This window comes from Varanus komodoensis, unplaced genomic scaffold (genome assembly GCF_004798865.1).
Source record: "Varanus komodoensis strain SLA01 unplaced genomic scaffold, ASM479886v1 scaffold12, whole genome shotgun sequence".
Lineage (NCBI taxonomy): Eukaryota > Metazoa > Chordata > Lepidosauria > Squamata > Varanidae > Varanus > Varanus komodoensis.
The window spans coordinates 6,323,969-6,345,998 of NW_025335349.1; the positions used below are offsets into that span (position 1 = coordinate 6,323,969).

The 22,030-nt window shown below is 43.1% G+C and overlaps 1 protein-coding gene across 1 annotated transcript in view; it reads left to right on the forward strand.

Moving 5' to 3' along the window:
• Positions 1–16,343, forward strand: part of COL19A1 (collagen type XIX alpha 1 chain) — a 213,541-nt gene extending 197,198 nt beyond the window's left edge. The window contains exons 33-46 of the mRNA XM_044421897.1: positions 551–595; positions 1,192–1,242; positions 1,324–1,368; positions 2,889–2,915; positions 4,289–4,342; positions 6,003–6,047; positions 6,543–6,587; positions 6,681–6,743; positions 8,099–8,134; positions 8,274–8,318; positions 11,610–11,780; positions 12,025–12,091; positions 15,404–15,532; positions 16,266–16,343. Of these exons, the coding sequence (XP_044277832.1) occupies positions 551–595; positions 1,192–1,242; positions 1,324–1,368; positions 2,889–2,915; positions 4,289–4,342; positions 6,003–6,047; positions 6,543–6,587; positions 6,681–6,743; positions 8,099–8,134; positions 8,274–8,318; positions 11,610–11,780; positions 12,025–12,091; positions 15,404–15,532; positions 16,266–16,306 (864 nt within the window). The 3' untranslated portion in view covers positions 16,307–16,343. The remainder of the gene's footprint in view (positions 1–550; positions 596–1,191; positions 1,243–1,323; positions 1,369–2,888; positions 2,916–4,288; positions 4,343–6,002; positions 6,048–6,542; positions 6,588–6,680; positions 6,744–8,098; positions 8,135–8,273; positions 8,319–11,609; positions 11,781–12,024; positions 12,092–15,403; positions 15,533–16,265) is intronic.
• The last annotated feature ends 5,687 nt before the right edge of the window (positions 16,344–22,030 follow it).

A 22,030-nucleotide genomic window follows, 5' to 3' on the forward strand; every position in this document is an offset into this window, starting at 1 on the left:
AGCTGCAAATGTTTGCCATTACATTCTCTGTTGTAGCCCAGTGGCTGCAAATCAAAAGAGGTCCCCAGCAGATTCACTTCTGTGTACTCACTCAGCTGTCTTTGGTAGCCTAACTTATGTGAGGTATTGTGAGATTGCAAGAAGCTGTTGTTTGTGAACAGTTTGCAATACTAGAACTATATAAATAAATATATGTAGTGTTTTGGATCCAGAGATCTTGTGTGTAGGATTCCACTCAAGCAATTCCCCCCTCTTGCTCATTTTCCCTCCTTGTCCTCTGGACCAGTACAAAAAGTGGTGCAAAGCCTGCAGGAGGAAGGGGGGACTAGGAAAAATTGGCTTTACTTTCTTTCTGTGAGTGGCCTGTGCTGGAACTCAGGTCTTCTACAACTAGAGGAGTTCTTCCATTTGCGGGAGGGTTACTCCGGATCCCAGAGAGTGACTTGGAGGATTAAATGATGATGCCAGTTTTTATTGATGAAGTAGTCAGTGTGTCCGCCTTTGTATCGCATGGCATAGGCATTCACAGTCTGTTGTTCTTGTGGTCCAGGGGAATGACGGTGCTCCCGGAAAGCCTGGACCTCCTGGGCCATCTGTAAGTGCACTGCATGACGCTGCCGGGGTCTGGGCTGCTAAAGGTGTTTGGAAGCATGTCCCATGGATTCTGGTGGAACAGATTTCCATGGGAGCACGCTGAAGCTTGCAGCATGCGTGGTTTATTTTGGCCTGAACTGCTGCATCAGGGATGCAGGGCTTCCTTCAGCTGGAGGGCCAAACTACATTTTGGAGAAGCTTTTGGGGGGTGGGGGGTTGAGTGGTGGGCAGAGCTAAACGGGCAGATGGGGCAGACAGAAACACCACTCATACTAGTACGTTGTAGGTAACAGCGGTTAGTGCCAGGGACTCAGCCTTCGGAGGGACATTCCAGTCTTGCAGAATGGGAGTGGAATTATACAAAAATGGAGAAGTCACCAAATGGAAAAAGCGGGGAGGAATCAGGATGGCCTTCTGGGGGCCTTCAGGGGGACAGACTGGGACCCCTGGCTGGAGGCTCTGCATCCCTGTGCGGTGGGCATGCTTCTGTCCTCATGCTGTTGCACCAGGGAGAACCATGTTTGCATTTTTGCTTTATAGGAAGTTAAAGCTCGTTCTGAATTTTAGCTTTGCTGACAAGGCTCTTCCATTTTTCAGGGTGTGCCATACAATGAAAGAAATGGCATGAGCAGCCTATATAAACTGCAGGTATTTAACATTCTGTAAACCGGGATTCTGCTGTTATGCTCATTTTGCATGAATTCAAATGCAGTGTTTTCCCCACTGCAGGGCGGTGCCAACGTTGCCACTTATGCTGGTCCACCTGGGGCTCCTGTAAGTAACTCATCATTCTCTATCACATGTGCAGCACCAGCAGCATCACACTGCTTTGCATTTATATCCCACCTTTTCTGCTCAAGGCAGCTTTCATCACAACCCTGTGGGAAAGGTTAGGCTAGCGGGAGTGGCTGGCCCAAAGTGACTGGCTTCATGGCCAAGTGGGGATCTCTCAGGTTTGCAGTCCAATACTTTACCCTCCACACCACACCAGTTCTCATTGCACTGAGTCCCAGAAGTTGCACTCTCTCTCCTCATCCCTTCCTTAGAGCAATCCTGCTGTAAGGAAGCTAGCCATTTTCATTTTGCACAAGATACGCACTAGTACAGTGGTACCTTGGCTCACGAACGCCTTGGTTCATGAACAAATCGGGTCACGAACAAACATTTCTGAAAAATTTTGACTTGGGTCGCGAACACTGCTTTGAGTGGCGACCAAGATTGCAGCCATCTCCCCGCCCGCCCCAGGGGGAAGATGGCCACGATCGCAGTTCCATTTGTGCAGGGAAGGCGTGTGTGATCAGAGGCACGCTGCTGCAGGAAAGACAGGAGCAGTAAAGCCGAGCCATAGGGGAGATGGCCGAGACTGCGCCCATCTTTCCTGCAGGAGTGTGCTTCTGATCAGGCACGCCTTCCCTGCATGAATGGAACTGTGATTGCGGCCATCTCCCCAGCCCCAGCGCACCGTTTGCGCCCATCTCTCCCTCCCCCAGTGTGCCTGTGATCATGCCCATCTCTCCCCCCGACCCCCCAACGTGCTGGGATGACGGATGCCTGCAGGGATGACAGGCACAATCTCAGCCATGCTGGGGGAGGGGGGGCAGGGAGATGGCCGTGCTTGTGCCTGGGGGGGGGGGGAGATGGCCGCGATCTTTGTTGTTGTCATGTTGTCACTTTGCTTCACATTTTTTTAATTAAAAAATGGTTACAGAATGGATTAACCTTATTTACATCGAACGTTATGGGGAAATTTAACTTGGCTCATGACCAATTTGGGTCACGACCAGAGTCCTGCAACGGATTAAGTTCATGAGCCAAGATACCACTGTAATTTTGTACGTTGATAGTTGCTTTCATTGGACTTCAGTGTGACTTCTGGAAAAAAATATGTTCTTATTATCTTTGGGCTCCTGTTTGAAGGAATGGTGAGGTCATTTGTTTCATAACGATCAGGATTGTGATAAGCAAAGAGTAAGATGTGACAAGCATGTTCAGTCTGGGAATGAAAAGAAAAGGATGTTTATACAAAAGTAGAGTATGACTGCACTTTAGAATATTGTGTACAGGCCTGGTCACCTCTCCTCAAACAGGGTGTTTTATGTAAGAGACATTCAAGGAGAATCATGCCGTGAGTGGCTATTAGTCTTGATGACTAAACACCTCCTCCAGTATCAGAACATGCATGCCCTTTAGCACCAGTTGCTGTGAATTGTGTTACTTCATGCTCAGCACAGCAAAGAAGTAAGATACAAATGTAACAAATACATATTTGTGAGATATTTCTGTGTCTTTTTCAGGGCCCCAAAGGCGACCCTGGAGCAGTGGTATGTAACTGGTTAGAATGCGACGTAAATGTTCTGTAGCATGGGAAGATCAGTTGTTGCTCAGCATTCCTTCTACCTGCCATTTTCAGAATTATTTTCTAATATAACTTATAATATTGGAATTCTATTCCTATTAGGGCAGTAAGTCTTGAGTTTGTTTAGTTAATGAGATGTATTGAATGCTTAGCATTTTAACTACGGTTTCTCAGAGACCCAACACAGGAAATATGTATGAGTGACTATCTGGCAAGGCTGTTTCAAAACTGTGTTTGACCTAATGGGGAGGCCAGTGAGTGACATTTCCCGGGTTCTTCAAAGCACCCAGCTTATCCAAATGAAATCCCCATTGCAGGATAGTTTCCATGGATCATCAGTCCTGCTGCAGCCTCCCACTGCTCCCCTCCTGATTGCTGCCCTCACCCATCCCTCTCTGGGCATGTAGGCAGTGAGGGTGGCACCACCACCAGCCTTCTGCTCTTCATCTGAGCGGCAGTGCAGGCTGCAGCCAAAGCGAGAGAGCAGGCCAACGGATTGTGGTAATTGTGTGAGGAGGTGGGCCCACTTGAGGACAAGGAGCCAATCTGTGTATCTTGCCAAGGATATAGTTATCTTGCCAAGGATATAGTTAGTGCTGGACACATTTGCCAGCACTAACTATATGGAATACTCCTGCAAATCTCCAAGCTTCCATAATATAATGGTTTGTGGCTGTTTTGTTTGGTTTTGTTTGAGAAATGCTGACAAGATTCCAGAAATACTTCTAGTACTGTTCTCCAGTTGACATTATGTACACTCTCAAAAGTCTGCTTATTACCACACGGGTAGATAAATCTGTGTTCATGCTGTACTACTACAGACTGCAGGAAAAAGCACTCATTGCTGAAAATTCCATACCAAAATAATAATAACAAGCAAATAAATAATAACATGTAGAAAGTTGGTTTGCAAGAGACCACTAGACTAGAACTCTTCCCCTAAACTTCTAGTTTTCTGCATGGAAGTATAAGAGCCCCACTTGCATTCTGCAACCCCAGTCCAGAACAGGCTTAAAACTGTGAGTAGTAGGCTTCTGTCATTGGACTGACTGGGTAAGAGCTGACCTTGAGGAGGCCCATGCATCCAAGGATCCTCCATCCCTGGCTAGAATTTTTGATCAAAACTAATATTTCCATTCAGAAACTAAACACATTCTGAATCTGGCAGCAAGTTTCATTCCCAAGCCATTAAAATATCCATTGGCTTTATTTATGGAAGATGTAACCATCTAAAGCAATAATCTTTCTTTCTTTCTTTCCTTCCTTCCTTCCTTCCTTCCTTCCTTCCTTCCTTCCTTCTTTCTTTCTTTCTTTCTTTCTTTCTTTCTTTCTTTCAAGGGTGAACCAGGGCCAATGGGACTACCAGGACTAGAAGGACTTGCTGGAGAAAAGGTAGGATTTCAATAAAGGTAGGATTTCAATAATGTTGGAATCCCCCTGCAGTTGTTGGAGCATTTTGCTTTAGCTTCCTTTCAGGAAGCTCATGCCAAAAGCTGCTGGTGGTGGCTGCTGGTCTGTCTTCCCATTTTGGGTGTCCATATTTTAGAGGGCATCCAACCATAACAGAGTTGCTATTGCTGAGACCACCAGGTGTTTTTCACATGAGGTGAATTGTGAGGAATGAATTAGGCCACTAGTTCACCCTCTATCAGCAAATACTTGCCAGGGTGGGAATGGCCAGGGCCACGAATTCAGCTCAGGTCCCACTATGATTACAGTGCAGGGGAGCTGAAGTCCACAGCTCGCCCATGAGTGTTCTGTGTTCAGCTGAAATCATTTTGGTAGACCGTGGATTTCATTGAAAACAAGCCAGGGAGGCAAGCAGGGTGCATCATGCTAAGGGTACTCTTGCAGTGTATTTAATCATACTGCAAATGTAATGACAGAAAAATGCAGCCTAAGGCCTGTGCAGTGAACTCAGTCAGCTTCAGAAAGAGAGTCCTGTCAGAACTGGCTGTTTCCTGAAGGCTTCTGAGTGTTCCTCTTCTTAGTTTTCCTAGAGGAGTGTCAGACTTCAGGCCTCTCCCCACTCAGCACTAGAATATGCCCCCTGGACAGTTTATCCAAAGCTGGAAGATGTTCACCTTCCCCATGTAGAACCTTTAGTGGACAAGGGCTTCACACTCTACCAGCACTATAGTAAGAGTCTGCAGTCCCAAAGCTCTATTTTTCAGGCAATAGAAATCCCATGCGGCGCAACAGAATAAATAGGTGTGCCCTGTCATGCTTAAGCAGTCATAGAAGTTCTCTGAATGGTGGTCATATGGGTAATGTGTGAAGCAAATTGCCTTATCCTAAGAGCCGCTGTTTAAAATGTCTGGCAGGAGCAAAATACACAGATAAGAATCCTTTTGTGGGTGGAGGGCAGGAGGTTAATTCTAATCAGAAAGCTCCTCAAGCTGACTTGAGAAGTGAAAGAAGGCTCAAAATCTTCTGACCATCGAGCAAGGTGTGCTTGAGCTCATTGATTCACTTCAGCCTGTTGTCGAGGGTGTCATTTGCCTATAGGGAAATTGTGCAGGCCACGCAGTGTGCCAGTGGGATTCTTCAGCTAATAATTCTCAGGCCTTCTTCCCTTTGATAGTCTCTCAAACTCTTTATCTGGTCTTTGTCCTTGTGAACAAATTTCCTGTGTGCCTGAGAGCAAAACTATATGAAGCTGATTGGTGGAAGGTTTAGGACAAATAAAAGGAAGTGTTTCTTCATGCAATGCAAACTATAGCATTTACTGCAGTGGGAATTGGTGATGACCACCAGTTTGGATGGCTTTGAAAAGGGATTGGAGAGACTCATGAGGGAGGAGGCTCTCAGTGGCTGCTAGCCCTGCTGCCTGAGTGCTTCCTACTTTAACAGGGGTGGCCTGCCTGCCTAGCCCAGTGGCTGAGGAGCTTAGGTGGGCAGAGGTCTTGCCTCATTCTGTTTAAGGGATTCTGTGGCCAGCTGGCTTGCCAACTTGTGCACAGAATGCCAGATCTTTGATCTGCACCAGCATGGCTTTTCTTATGTTCTGATGTCCTTATGTTCTTGCTACAAAGCAATATCTCTTTCTTAGGGAGATCGGGGACCAGCAGGTCCTCCAGGAGTACCAGGGATACCTGTAAGTATGCCACCAAAGATGCTGTTTTCATCGTGAAAAAGTAGTGTTAGTCGCAGTACATGGAATTATGGTCAGCTTCTAGAGAAGGCCAAGCCATCACAGAGTTGGTCCAGCTGAGCTGTCCCATCCCCACCAAAGGCCCTGCAGGGAGGGCTCCAGGAAAGAAGAAAGCAGGCAGCTACAGGTCATCTTGGGTGTCCCTCCATCCACAGGTGTCCCTTCCTCCCATTCACTGCCACATGGGGTGGGCCCTTATGGGATGTTCCTCTTAGCATCCTTTTATAATGGTTTTAATTAACATACTGTTGGTAAGCAGCTTTTTAGTATCCCTGTTGGATTGGATGAGTTTTTGTAATCAACATTTCAAATGCCTCTGAAGGGCTTTTAATTGAGAAAGCATTCATTATCATAATGGTTTCTAACTCATTAAATCAGCTTTAATTGTGGGGTAGACTAAATTATTTATATTTTAAGCAGTTTTCTTAATGTCCGCAGGGAAAGAACGGTGCTCCAGGGCCACCGGGGATCCCTGGAGAACCAGTAAGTGCACTTACATTTCAGCACCCACTTGCTGTATTAGCATTCTGCTGGCTCTCAGCCACTACAGCTATTGAATTATTACGTTTCCTTTAGGGTGAGAGGGGTCCCATTGGAGACATTGGTTTTCCTGGGCCGGAAGGACCACCCGGAATACCAGTAAGCAATTTACCAATGAAGTCTAAATTACCAGCACTTACTATAATTAATGTTCATTTCTTTGGAACAGACATACATAGGATGGCATGGTAAAAATGCTAAATGCCTCGCAGAGTGAATCAGCCTGTGCCTAGTGCCAAAGAGAAAAAGAGGGCACATGCCAGGCAAGACTGTCTGGAGGGGTGTGGGGGAGCTCATGCATTTCAGCTTGGCTGGCAAGCGTCTGGGAAGGAAATCCAGTGCAGTCCGTCCCAGTGCATGTGTGGTTATCCCCTGAAGATTCCAGGCCCCAAGCTATGTGAAACTTTAATTTCTCCACCAACAACGTTTTGAATTATGTTCAGTAATGGGATACAGTGGAACTTAACTTTTGTGCACATAATGAATGCTGAGGGAGCATGATGTTCAAAGGAATTAGAAGGATTCTTGGGTCTTTTGACAATGTCTTTAATATAAAAAAAACTTTGCATAGTTTTAATATACTATATTGTATTAAATGGGACTGCAGGTGGCGCAGTGGTTTAAACCTCTGTGCTGCTGGGCTGGTAGATCGAAAGGTCGCCGGTTCGAATCTGCACAACTGGGTGAGTTCCCGTTGCTCCGTCCCAGCTCCTGCCAACCTTGCAGTTCGAAAGCATGCAAATGCAAGTAGATGAAAAGGTACCACTTCGTTGGGCAAGTAACAGCGTTCCGTGCACTTTGGTGTTTAGTCATGCCGGCCACATGACCACGGAGACTGTCTGCGGACAAACGCTGGCTCCCTCGGCTAGGAAACGGAGATGAGCACCGCCCCCTAGAGTCAGGCATGAATGACTTAACGTCAAGGGAAAACCTTTACCTTTATTGTATTAAATAATTTATAATATAATATGTTAAAACCTTGCATACCCCATCTTATGTGATAATAGTTTGAGTATATATTTACTATAGGTTTATAGATATTTTACTAACATTTATTCCTCTGAACCATTGATTTGTACTGATGCTTTGTGCTTGAGCTTCAGGACAGAGAGAAAGCCAAGCTAGGTGACCTCACAGAAGCTATGAAGCTTATTAAGTGGCCATTGGGAAGTTACACTTTGTCTCTCTCTCTCTCTCTCTGAGCTGCTTCACACAGTTGTTTTGAGGCTTAAAAGCAGCCCTGCATGTAAATAAATCACAGCCACTATATTTAATCACCTTGCTAGTCCAGTTTTTGCAGATATTTTCCTGCGGGCTTTATAGCTGTGTATGGCTAATCCTAGAGTTTTACTAAGAGACACACAGTTCACCCCACAATTTTCATCATAAGATATGCATTGCTTGTAATGTAGGTGACCAGAAGCTTTTTGTAATAACTGAATCATTTATTTTAGGGCATAAATGGGAAGAGTGGATTGCCTGGTCCTCAGGTAGGAAAGCAGTGCTTTGAGCATTCTCAGTTATCTGCAAATATTATTTGTTCACTTTTGTCCATAGTGGAAAATTCATAATTAAACTATTTTGACAAGATGCTTGTCTTCTTAACATCCTTTTTGTCCCCTTTTCCAGGGTTTAGCAGGTAAAGCTGGTGACAGGGGCCCCAAAGGAGAACGAGTAAGCTGTACTTGTACATAGAAGTTTGATTACGTTTTAAGATCATTATCACATTTGTCTTGCATAATTCTAACTTGTGATCCTGCAGCCTTCTTAGGGATTGCTCTTGGCCAAAGCAGCCTGGTGCCCTGTGGCCATTCTTCTCCCTACTCCTTCTAGGCAATTCACGACAAAGGCTTTCCAACTAAGAAGCTTCATTCTGTTAAGGCTGACCAACTAGACTGGCTTTGTAGTACAAAAGAAGAGTATTCCAGAAGTCAATAACAAAAAGTTAGAATGCTAGCTATGAGGGCAATGAACTGAAAGAGCGACCATACCTGCAAGGTGCATCCTCCTGACTAAGGGCCAATTGCTTGGAGTATCTCACACTTCTCGAATGGTCCAGCCTCTTAACCTGTCACCCTGTTCTCAGACTGATGGTGGCCTCCCTCCCTCCACATTAGCATACTCTCTAAACTTTCCCACAGAATTTGAAACTGTCTGATTCTCGTTGGCAGTGTGGTTCACTGGCCTTGATGTTTCAGCTGTGGATTCTGAATTTTATTCCTTGTCTGAGTTCGAATCTGTACCCACTACCTCTGAAGGTTCTTCTCTAGGAGAAGCAGGACCAATTCCAATGCCTTTATTTGAAAGGACTGGCAGGAAGAATGTTTACAAAGTCACTACATATTCTGTAAAGGCTCTTTCATTATTGAATCTGCCATACTTGCATGTACCTTTTCCTCAGCAAGTTCAACACCCTTAAAATTCTCTGTGCGTGTATTTCATATTCTTACTATAAAATGAGTCCTGCTTGTGCTGCTGCAACACAATCATGAATTCATGCATTTCCATTATAAGTGGCCTCTATTCTAAAACAGGTAGCAATATCTTGAATTATAATATATCTTTGCAGCTTCTCTGAATTCGTTAGTAATTTGGGATAAGTGAATGTGAATTTGTATTACATGTTCAGTAATGACTATATAAACTGCAGTCAGAATCTGTTGTAGATTCAGTTGGGCCACCACTCCATCAACAGTTACAGAGCTCTTGCAACTGAAGTATTAATTTTGGTTAGTAGCAAACATGAATCTTTTGGAAAGCAAACAGATTCAGAGGTGAAATCAGTTGAGAGAAAGTTCAGCCTGTAGTCTTTATCTTTCTCTCTTCCTTTTTTACCGCATGAATAATTTTACCCTAAGTTTAACCATCAAACATTTTATCAGATCAATGTGCAGCATACATTTTTTGGAACAGTCCCTTCCACCACATACCCACTTTAAATTCAGGACTCCAGAGCTGTTTACTTTCTCTTTTCCATTCTTCTTTACTGTACACAGTCTAGAACTATGGTGACGCAAGAGCTGCTTGTGACATTCTTGTTTCTCAAAATAGCAATCCTATACATACAGTCTTTACTTAAGACGGGTCATCTTCCTTTCTTAGATGTAAGTCATCCTGAGTCCAATGGGGTCTACTCCCAAGTGAGTGAGTCTAGGATTGCAACCCAAAGTCCAAATGCATGTTCATACAGCTTAGTACAAGCATAACAGCAATCATTATGCCCCATTTGTCAAATTTCATTATTTTCTACCGAAGAAAATGAGCAAGTAGGCATGCCTATGAAAATTACCTATCTAGTATTGTATTTCTTCTTATTTCTAAGAAATTTAAACTTTACAAGATATTTCCTATGTCAGTTTCCTTTAGTACAAAATACCTCGGACAACCAAGGCTGAACAGAATCAATCCTGAATAATATTCTTCACTCAAAGTTCTACCCCTTAAACCCACACTATTACCTATTTATTTATAGCCTAACTTTTTTCCTTTAAAGGAACTCAAGGTAGCTTACATATTTCTATGGGTTACTTTTGCCTTGTGTTGAAAAGAGAACAATGTTGGAGGCTGCCAAATTTCTTTGTTCCATAAATGGGGGCAGCCACCAAGAAGGCCCTTCTTCTATTGCTAGCCCTTTCACCTCCTTGAGGGATGGTTCTTTAGAAGGACCTCCTGCCCAGATCTTAATGGATGGGTAGGTATGTACAGGAGACAAGATGAAAATTTCCTCACACATGGCCAGGTTAGGGTTGCCAATTAATCCCCCACCACCACAAAAAATAATACAATAAAATAAAATGCCTGTGCCTATTCTTTGAATGGTAGCTTGTTAGACAGAAAGCAAGACCTGTACACCAAGCTGCTCTTAAAGGCATGGCAACATAGGGTAATTGAACAGATGGCAGTCAAAACCACATCATACTGGTCACTGGCTCCTCCAGTGGTAGTATGTGGTTCGTGGTGGGCTAACAAGCAGCCATCACGTGGTAGGAAGAGTCATCTCTATCTTTGTACTCAAGAAGTGAAGCAAATTCCTTTATGTACATTGCCTTCACAGTCAAAATTCTACAGTTGTGCCACTCACCATGCCTGACTTAAGTCCCATTTATTTCAATGGGCCCACCCCAAGTAGGGACTGTCCCATGGTGATTTCCCTTCAAACTGCACTGTATTCAGTGCTATCTCCAGTCACATCAAATACTGATCAGAAGAGGCCTTCATGAGCAGAAAGGGACGGGAGATGTTTTGCAATTCCTTTCTTTTGCAGGCCTCCCCACAACACAGGCCATACTGCTCTGAACCTCCTGCTCTGATAAAATTTGTGGGGTTGCAGAGAGAAGGGAGAGTCAGTGAATAAGCATCTCCTTCCCCCTTCATTCATGGAAGTTTCTGTTGGATCAAAGCACCTTCAGCAAACAGAAGAACAGCACTGGAGGCAACCCCTTTCTTCCTGAATAGTTTATTTGCTCATACCTGAATAAGGGCCAAAAGAGCCATTACATAGCTCCTTGGCTTTTAGGGATTCAGGTTCTGTGTTGCTTGTCTTTGTCAGATTCCTGAAACATGTTTGTATACTTAGCCTATAGACCTTATATTGCTAGGATGATTTTTCCCACACACATTTCCTCTGACCTCTTGTGCCATCACTGCAGAAGCAAGTACATTTTTAAAGTAGGTACTATGTGGTGGAAGCTGTTCCTTTTCTAAAAGCCAGTGCCTGTCATCATTGCTCTGAATCCTTAACTTCAATGCCCTCTATTCATACATTTTGCAGAGCTCAAGTGTGAAAACAGAAGCATTTGTTGTTGCTGCTGTTGTTTATCACAGTATTCCCTGTGCGATGCCTTTGCACATTGCACTAAGGTCAATGGAACAGTTGCTAGTGCTCCTGACTGTGCTTTCAACAGATTCAAACGATAAAGGGTCAAACAAGCTGACGTGACTGAAGATCTTGTTTGCTTCCACCAGGGGGACCAAGGTATACCAGGAGACAGGGGCCCACAAGGCGAAAGAGGAAGGCCTGGCTTACCAGGAGACAAAGGCTCTGAAGGCCCTGTGGGGCCCATGGGCAGCAGAGGCAACCCAGGATCGCCAGGTCTTAAAGGCCCTCCCGGAGCACCAGGCGTTCCAGGCTTGTCGGTAAGGTGAACTGGCTGTTGAAGGAGCCTTAGAGAAAGGAGCGATTCTCCATCTGAGTGAATTATGCTAATTTTACTGTCACTGCATTTTCCTTCCTCACACTGCATAATATTTACAAATGTTTGTACTGTTAGGCAGCCACTAAATAGATACTGGAAAACAGTTCTGCTTGCCTTGCTCATTTTCATGCCAAGAGCATCTCTCTTAATCTTTTTTTCTTTTCTTTTTTAAATATCTTCATCAGGCGGACTCAGTTTCATTTGAAGAAATGAAAAAGTATATCCGGCAAGAGGTTCTTAGAGTTTTTGAAGGTGAGGAATGCATAATTGGAAATCCTTTTACACCTGTTGCAAATGTTCGCTTTGATTTCTGCTTCTTGTACCTGTTGTATGTAACATGTGAAACTATTTCCACCATGTTTACTTCACTTATCCAAGCAGATTAAATAGAGGCCTGAGGCAGGCAGATTCTTCATATGCTAATAGCTTGTAGATGGTTCCAAAGTAATTTTTGTTTGACATTCAGAAGACCTTCACATTAACTGTGATCATAACAATGGAATCAGAAAGGACCTAGAAAATTGCTATAAAGCATGTACACAACATCAGCGCGACTAAACCCAAGCTCTGTGGTTCCAGTACACTTTCCCACACAGCAGTCCCGGGCAGACAGTGAAAATCAGGGGTTTATTGAGCACTTGGCAGGCTGCATTAAGCATGGAGGAGTGGCCTAAATTGTGCCCTGCACTGTGGTTAACAAGTATCTGCGTGGCCAACTGAAATCAGCTTAGGGATCACTCAATGTACCTGGCTTTCTTAGCTGACACGATTGTGCACTTCCCATGTTCCAGCAGCCCTCCCTCATCAGCGAACTAACAGAACATAGTCTCAATGGTCGTGTTGACCGAGCAGAGGGAGGTACGTGGAAGGTGTGCACAGGCATCCCATCCTTAGTTTAACATTTAAACTACTTCTACACTGTCACTGCAAGGCTGCTTGCAGAGATAGAAATACGCAGAACAACCTCAAACTGACTGTGCTGATAGAGCAGCCACAGCAAAGTGCCAACATATCTCCACCTGGCAGCAGACTTCTGCGAGAGGTGCTGCTGAGCAATCCTTGCCTTTGAACCTTGCCTGTAGCCTCCCCTCCTCAGCCTCTCCTAACCCACACAGCAATTAGACTTACCAAAAATAAATAATTCCTAATTGCCGCATACCATGATCAGTGGGGAGGAGAGAAGAGAAGAAGAAAGGTGAGGGGGTGGGAAGAGGGTGTGTGTGTGAGAGAGACAGAGAGGTTCCTGAAAAAAATGGGTGACTCACTGCTGGCTTCACCCACCCTCTTTTGGCTTCAGCATCACCCATCACTGGCTCCATTCCCACCCACCCTGATCTGTGGACCCTAACAGAGCTTTCCTGGAAGAATCCTCTGCTTGAAAAAAGATTCTCCTCTTCTGCCCTCGCTCAGAGATTTGCCTAGAGTCAGGTTTTTACCACTTGCCAAAGCCAGGTGGAGACAAGGTTTTTCATTGGGTGACCACCCTGCCTTATCCACAAGGTCCAAACAAAGTTGCCTTCCTTTTTTTGTAATCCTCCCTTCCTTTCCCATCATTTATTCCAATTTTTTTCCTCACTAAAATAAATACATACATAAAACTGTAAGGGGGAAAAAAGGATGGAATAGCTGTGCAGTGCCTTTTGATTGGTAGCATTAGGAGCCCTCCAAGTTAGACAGGCCTCCCTCAGAAGGCTATGCCAAAGGAGCGGTGCCATCACTAAGAAAAACCCTGTCCCTTCTGCCTACCTGCCTCACTTCTGAAGGTAGGTAGCACAGATCAGAGTTTTTCTGGACCTGGGTGTGCCATCCACATGCAGAAGAATACTTCAGCCCCAGATCACGACTGCAGAAGATTTACAGAACTTTACTGTCAACACTTAAGACACTGAAATTATGAAAGTTTTGCACAGCACTGTTCAGTCATCACTTCAAAGGGAGACTGCAGCCAAGAATTCAAAGAATGAGACTTGAAAGAGCAGCAACAAAGGAACTAGGAAAGATCATCAAATCTAAGGATGTTTCACTGGCGACCAAGGCCAAGATTGCCCACACTGTTGTATTCCTGATCACTATGTATGACTGAAAGCTGGACAGTGAAGGATGCTGGCAGGAAGAAAAGTGATGCTTTAAAAACAGAGCAAAACCCGTGCTGGAAGAGAGCTTGGCCAATTCCCTGGAGTGACAAAAAGATAAACAAGTGGGTCCCAGACCAAAACTAGCCAGAAGCAAGAATGACAAATCTGAAACTGTACTTTGGGCACATCAGCAGAAGGCAAGACTCACTGAAATGGAAAGTCAAAGGCAGCAGTAGATGGAGAAGACTGAATATGGGACGCATAAAGGCACCTTACGTTTCCAAGAGCTGAGCAGGGCTGTGAAGGAAGGACATTTTGGAGGACTTTCATCATTCAGTGGGTCACCATAAGTCAGACATAACTTGATTGCATGAAAGAAGCAGTTTAAATTGAACCTTTTTTTCAATCAAAGCAATAATATTCATAGCAATAACGTGATTTAGTTATTTATTTTAAATTTCTTATATACTGTCTGATTATTATAAAATCTCAAAGTGGTTTACATAAAAAGCCAAAAATGTAAATATATGTGCTGTATGCTATATATTAATGCTACATGTTCTATGCAACATAGAGTCTGTCTGCAACAGTAGGATCAGTTAAAGTGTCTGAACTGCCTTCAACCATAACCCCAGACAGGCCATTTCATAGTAGGTCGGGATGGGTGCTACCAGGGTAGAAATGACTATTGCCTGGTCCGCCTCCTCCAGGAAGGGATACTGCTAGAGCACCAGCCTAACCTGGCAAAAGGTACGCATGCAAATATGCACACAGATATGCACCTTTATGGCCTCGTCAAGCTGTATGATTCTTGGATCCAAAGGTGCACCTCACCACTGCTGCCACTTAAGCACCCAGACAGGAAGTTGGAGCCAGGAGCAGCCTAAGAGGCAAGCCTGACCATAAAAGAGGGAGTTCAGTCTCTCCCAGAAGAGGACACACCTGTTTCTGAGTCAGGTCGAAGTGCTACTTTCGACTTGCCTCTTTGTTCACCCACAACCAGTTCTGTTCAGCAGTTCGGATGGAAAAGGGTGATAAGCGGCCAGGTGTGGTGCTTGTGTGTGTGTCTTTATGCATGCTGTGAGTCAGATGCAGGATGGGTCAGAACTCCACTTGTTTCAATGCATAATTGTAAGAGAAACTGGGAGATCTGTGACTGGATCACCCATCTTTTTTTGCATGGGAAATGCTATATGGAGACACAACCTGCCTTAAAGTGATGGCTAGTGTGGGGGTGGGGGCTCTTCTGCCACTCCAACATTTTTCTGACTGAAATCCCCTGAAACTGCTGTTTGCCCAACTTGCGAAAAATGTATGTAAATTTCTGTAGACCACAAACCTTGGCAGTTCAATAATTTGATGAGTGCTTAGAGAAAGGTTATGAAGCTCAGATACTTTTAAAATGTTAGACTGAATAATAAGTTCTTTTCCGACTGGGCAAAAGCATCTAATGCTTTTTGTGCTTTTTTTCCCTTTTTCATGAATGAAGAGAGAATGGCTCAGTTTGTATCTCAGCTCAAACTGCCAGCTGGCATGCTAGCTTCCCAAGCTCATGGCAAACCAGGTCTGCCAGGAAGAGATGGGTTACCTGGGCCACCCGGAGAACCTGGACCTCCAGGTAGGGCATCATAATTCATATATCCATATGTATTTTATTGTTCAAGTTCTCAAACATGTGGGTGGAACTACACATGTAGCTTCCTAATTATTAACTTTTAAATCCATACTAGTGTTTTCTAGACTAGACCTATATATTAACATGTAGTAGTTGTGTGTTTTTGTATATTAAAAACTTCTAATCAGTGCATAATAATCCTAATAACAGATAACATTAGGATACTGATGCACACCTTTCCTAAACCTGCAATAGCGCAAACATAGTACTCAAGCTCAGCACAGTTCTAGCATAATTTACCATCTGTTATCTGAGCTGTAGGGTCTGCAATACGGGAGCTCCTCTGAACAGTTCAGAAAAGTATGCACATTGCTGTGTAGGAAAAAATAATTCAATTTAAAGGTTCCAGTGCATTACCCTTGCTGTGAATCCAATTATAATTGTATTTGCATTATAGCCAGTCTACATTCATTCACAGAAGGCAGTACACTGATTAACTGCAAGCATGTATGAGTTATTTATTTATTTATTTATTTATTTATTTACTCACTTAGCATTATGCCCATGGATCAGACTTCCTCAGTATTTTACTGGATGTATCTTTGGCAGAGATCATGTGGTCATTTCAGATGTACAGGCAAAGCAATTAAAGCACACACTGTAAAGATATTATTGGGGTAGAAAATAATGAACCATACATGAATATAGGTAGTTCTTAATTATTATCTTTTGTTAGTTTGGTCTGCTCTGGAGTCAGAGCAAGTCAGACTGGAATGAAGAGCGTGAAAGCAAAGCTGAAGAAGTGTGGAACACAAAGCTGTGAGGAGAAGAATAAAGGCTGTAGAGGCACATAGGAGCACATCTTTGACTGAGAGGTGGACAGTGGGATGCGCTCAGAATGAGAAGAACAAGAATAAAGGAATCCAGGACAGCGTTAAAAGGGAGTGCGGGGGTGGGGTTTGTTTGGGTTTTGTTTTTTTTAACACAAACGGCCTGCTCTTCATCTGAATATGCAGATTATTGTAATGGTCAACTTGAATGTGTCTGCCAGATTTTTTGAAATGAGGATGGATGCAGCAAATAGTTTATGATGCATGTGAGAAACAGGAAGTCCAAGCTATAATGTGAATGATTTCCCAGCAGGTGTTTGCCAAAGAGAAGACTGAGAATTATGCCTCTTGGGGAAGGGCAGAAAATGAAAAATGCTGCTTTAACAGTATCCTAGTTGTAAGGAGATCCTAAAGTGTTGCATAGTTGAAATTAACATTACATGTCATCCACTACCCCAAGATCACCCGAGTTTGTGTCCAAATAAAATGTATATTTTGAATATAGTACATAATAATGTACTTTGAGAGGATCTCTTTTCAGGAAGACAACACAAAAACTGTATGGAAGATCCACTGAATCCAGGGGGACTCATGTTCCCATAGCATGCCCAGTATCAGACTCTGAGGCACAATTCTCAGAAAAATATACCAGCAATCAGCCTGTCTGCCTTTCAATCAAGGCTGGGCAACTTGTGTCCTTGCAGATGTTTTGACCTACAACTCCTGTTATCCCTAGCCAGCATAGACAATGGTGAAGGATCATGGGAATTGTTGGCCCAAATATCTGGAAGACCATAAGTTGCACACTTCTCCCTGTAATGCATAAGGCTGTTAGTTGCTTGTGTTTTTTGGTCTCCCATAATTTTTGCAATCATTCCTCTACTTTAGGGGATTATGAGCTTTCCATTTGCTTGTTGTAACTATTTGTGCAGTCTGTAGATTCATAAAAATTTGACCTATCAGTTCAAAAATGGCAAGGAGTCTGGTGGCACCTTGACGATTAAAGTAGTGAGAGCTTTTGTGGGGCAGAGCCTACTCTGTCAGGATGCTTCATGTATTCGACAGAGTAACATCTGACTCATAAAAGCTTTGTTTTTTGTTTGATACCCTCTGAAATCAGATTGGCATAATGCTTAAGCTAGAACTGTGATTCACATCTGTATTTAAGAAACAAATGAGCGATTAGCAGAGCAGTACTCATACCTACCCATGGAAGAGACTGCATGATAACTCTCCTTGCCATCTTGATTTGCTTCATTATTCCACTGCAAGTAGTAACATGAAACATATATGAAGCCTATTAAATAGGCAAAGTGATCTCATAGATTTCTGTTTCCTTTCAGAGATATAGAAACAGAATTTGATTTCAAAGATTTTTGGTAGTAGGATAGGTGCTCATGGTAACTCTACCAATGAAATCAAAATGCATGTAATGTTGGATCAACTATGCTTCATGCCTTTTCATATATATGCTTACTATTCTAGAAAGTTGATTGATCTCATAAAGGTGATCCACATGCAAAACTGGACCTCTGCAGGTGGAGCACCTTTGGATTCTGGTGCTACAGGTGTAAAAGAATGCTGTGTAAGAAGAAATACCTGGTGTGAGCATTTCATAACCTGATCTCATGTATGGGTGACTGCACAGACAGAACCGATTGTAATACCGTTGTTCCCTGTCTCTCTCGTTTGCTCTCCTGCTTTCTCACTTTCAAACACACACACACACAAGTCTCTTTCCCCCAAAACGGTCAGCACTGTCTGCAGTACTTCTGATGCCAGGCATCTGAAGCAGGGGAGATTTTATTACACCAATAAGTATGTTAAGCTCCTTTCTCTGTATGAGTATCTCCAGATCAGGACCAATATTTAGTGGGGCATCTTGTCTAATGAAAACCCTCTTTGCCTTCCTACTTTGTTAAATACCCATTTAAACACTCAGTGAAGTGCCTTAAATAGATTCAGGCCTTATTCTGAGTGTATACCCGCCGCAGTTGCAAATGAAAAAATAAGAGAGTGCCTTTGGTCATGTACAGAGTGCCATCTCACCATTAAGTGCCATTAAGCAACCAAAAGCCGTTCCTCCATATCTGAGATCAATCATTTGGTCAACAATTCTCATCATCCCCAGCCAGCATGGCCACTAGCCATATTAGGGCAAGGATGGGCATCACTAGGAATTCAGTTTTTCTTAACCTCAATGGAACTCCACAGCATTTGCATTCTGGCAAGCTGCAGCAGTAGACTGCACCAGATTATTTTTTTCTTTGAACCTGCGAGCAATTGCCACATTTGTAACAATTTGCTCTTTAAGTTTACACAAACTGTACTTTTTCCGGATGATGGTGTCTTTTGCAAGTGTGCATCTGCACATGTACAGGGGTCTGAAATAGCTTTGCTTCATCAATGCCCTAGGAAGCATCTCCTGTCAAAGTTCAGGAGCACTCACCAAAGGACATTGCTAAAACATGGCTACAAACAGACCAGGTCATTGCTTTGCTTCTCCTGACTGCTGTCAAAAGATGAATTATCAAGTGGAAACAGCTGTGAAAGAGCACGGCATATATACCACTCCTTTTGCAGCAAGATCCTCCAGTTTCTGTATGTAGACCCAACAGTCTTCTGTGTCCTGAACCTTTTCAATAATTACCCTAGCCTCTAGGTGCTTGGAAAGTGGAACAGTATAAGCCCACCCAATTCTCAGAGGGCATTTTGACAGCTGTCAAAGTCTTTCTAACACAACACTTTTGACAAGGCTAAGCAGAGGGATTTGATCAGGACATATGCATATAAAAGTGTCTATGTCACTATCAAACACCTCTGCTCAGTACTGTCAAAAACCCTGTTTTAAGAGGAAGACTTTCCTATGATGGCAGTTAATTGTGAAATACTTTCCCTGTCAATGAGATGGGCTTGTGCTTTTCCACCTAGAGGTTTGGAAAACTGTGGAAAAGGTGCAAGGCACTTTATATCATCCACATATAAAAACTGGAAGATCTTGCCACAAAGGGGATGATGTATGTACCATCCCTTTTTATGGGCAAAAATCCATTTATGGTTTTGCTTTCACTTGACTGCTGCTGTCAGGGGAAAGCAAAGCAACAAACCAACAGATCTGTAGCCTTGTTTTATCCGTGTTCCTGGATGGTGGCACCTGACTTTGGCAGGAGAAATTTCCCAGGATAGTGACAAGACAAGGCTTTTCATTTATAACTCCTACAAGTTTACACAATTATAGTTTGCACATATTTCAAGAGCTGTTTTTTACATGTGAAAATTGCTGCCATAATTCAGCAAGAAAAACACCGAAATCTGTTGTACTGGCTTGACTAGGTACAGATTGGGTTGGCCCCAGTGGAGGGGAAACAAAATGAGGGGCCAAAATGGAAAAATCAGTCTGATTTTCAACCTGCAAATAAAATTCCCACATATTTCCCTACTAAGTTGGTGAAGCGTGCAGCCGTGGTCAGGAAAGAAGGAAATACTTGTATATAAAATTCAGCCTTGTGCCTGTTATATTAGAATTTAAGCAAGAACAACATTAAAGCAGTACAAAGTAAGAAACTGATGGCTACTCACCTTGAAAATACAAGACATTGTGGGAAGGAGCTATTTTTCATTGCTGTGTATGAAAGGTACAAAAGGGGGAAATGCTTAGGGTGGTTTAGTTCTGTGCAGTACAAATAATGCTTATTTGCAAATAGTTTAGGAGTAAAAATGTGGACTAGATACACTAAGTCAACATGTATTTTGGGATACATTTGCTTTTGCCATCCTCCTAACATATGTTTGTCACCCTCTATTTTCCTGAACAGGTAGAAATTTTAGGGGCAATGTTTACAGGATAATTATTTTGCAAGATGTGTTTGTTTATGAATATACAAGTTGAACGGGGTGGGGGGGCATGGGGAGCTGCTCTCCACACAGTAGGTACAGTAATTTCCTAATGCTCATTTACACCCTCCCCCAACTGCTTCCTGTTTACTAGCTCCAATACTCAGGTTTCTTTTTTGTTTCCTCACCCCATAAAGTAGCTACTAGCTATTAAAAGCTGCTAAGCAATCAATTTCGGCTACTAAAGGTTAACTTGCATATCCAGAAAATATAGTCACATTCTAGTTATACTTGATACGTTTTAATGCTTGGAATGATGCTACCTTTTAAAAATGTGACTCCCAAATGCTGAACCAGGGTGCATTAATGGCTTCCTACACTGTGGCAGCCTCCATGTTTAAAGCTGCTTCAGTGTGTGCATTCATTGTTCCTTATGTGTGTTTCTGAACAAGGATGAGAAAATTTACAGAAATTTTTATTTGCATAGGTAAAAGGAGGATACTGGGTATGTGCTTTTTGCTTAAATTACAACACGCCTTCATTTGTTTACGCAGCAGGAAGCTTTGTATGTCATTTAACACTTCATCAGTATGGAACTTTTTTTACTCACTGCTGTTTGAGTGGCTGGCTTTTTAAATGAGCTGCCTTCACAAAAGAATAAATAGGTATGCCTCAAAGATGGCTGTGAACATTTTTGTCCGGTGAAGGGGCCTTGAACTTGAAAGAGTTCTGGACACGTGAGTTGTTCAGCAGAATGGTACGTGCGTGTAAATGTGCCTTTGCTGCCTGAACTGGGTTCCCATTTAGGCTGGATGTCCTGCACCAATTGAGCATCTTTAATTCAAAGAAAGAACTCCCTTTCAAATCTCCATAGCTCTTTCACCACATGGTAGGGTAAGAGAGATGTGTTCCCGGGAATGAGGAAATGCACTATGCAGGCAGCTTGCTCAGTATTAAGAAGCACTTAGCGAGTATTATCTATAATGTGCCAAATTTGGAGGTTGAATTGGCAAGGAAGAAGAAAGGTGCCTGCCTCTGTGTTAGCTGAAGATGGGCGGGGGAGAGAGGAGTGATCCGAGGCCCAGGGACAGAGGGCCTCTTCACAGGCCTTTGAATTCAGCACTGTGCTTTATATACTCATGAGCCTTCCATTAACTGCTGTTCTGTGCATACATGAGCAAGACCTTGGGAAGTCTTCCAGATATGTCCCTTAGACCCAGGTCCCACAAGCAAGTGATACCCCTGTTCTCAGGCTGTCTACAACCGAAAATCAGCCGCTTCCATGGGGAGTGCGAGAGCACTTTCTTAATCTCAGTGCTCCTTTTCTTAGCAAGCTTCACAGATGCCGTTGTGGCCATCCTTGTGAAAAGGTTTCCTGCAGGGTCTTGTGTCTAGCCATATAGGCACTGCTGGTTTATCTGAGCAAGTCCCTTGTTCCCTTCCCAGTTTCTAAAACCCTTTCAAGACTAAGAGATCATAGTGATGTGACTCTGATTAGATTTACTGCTAATACAGTTAATGCTGTCTTCCATAACAATTCCCTAAGACAACCTTACCTATGTTTTATAATGTATTAACAACCTGGTTTTAAAACTGAAACTTGTTCTGCTGTATATATTTACATCATAGTGTTCACGATGAATTTAAAATCTCACTCAGGTAGACTGTGAAGTTAAACTCCTACAGTTTAATCATTAGTAAAAAAAATACCTCATGAAAAATCAACTATACTGTTAACAGAGATATACTTTGGATTGTTCTTGAATGATGTTCTCATACTACATTTATGTTTTTCTTGCTGTTTTGAATCTGTAAAATAAAGCCGAAGTTTAGAAAG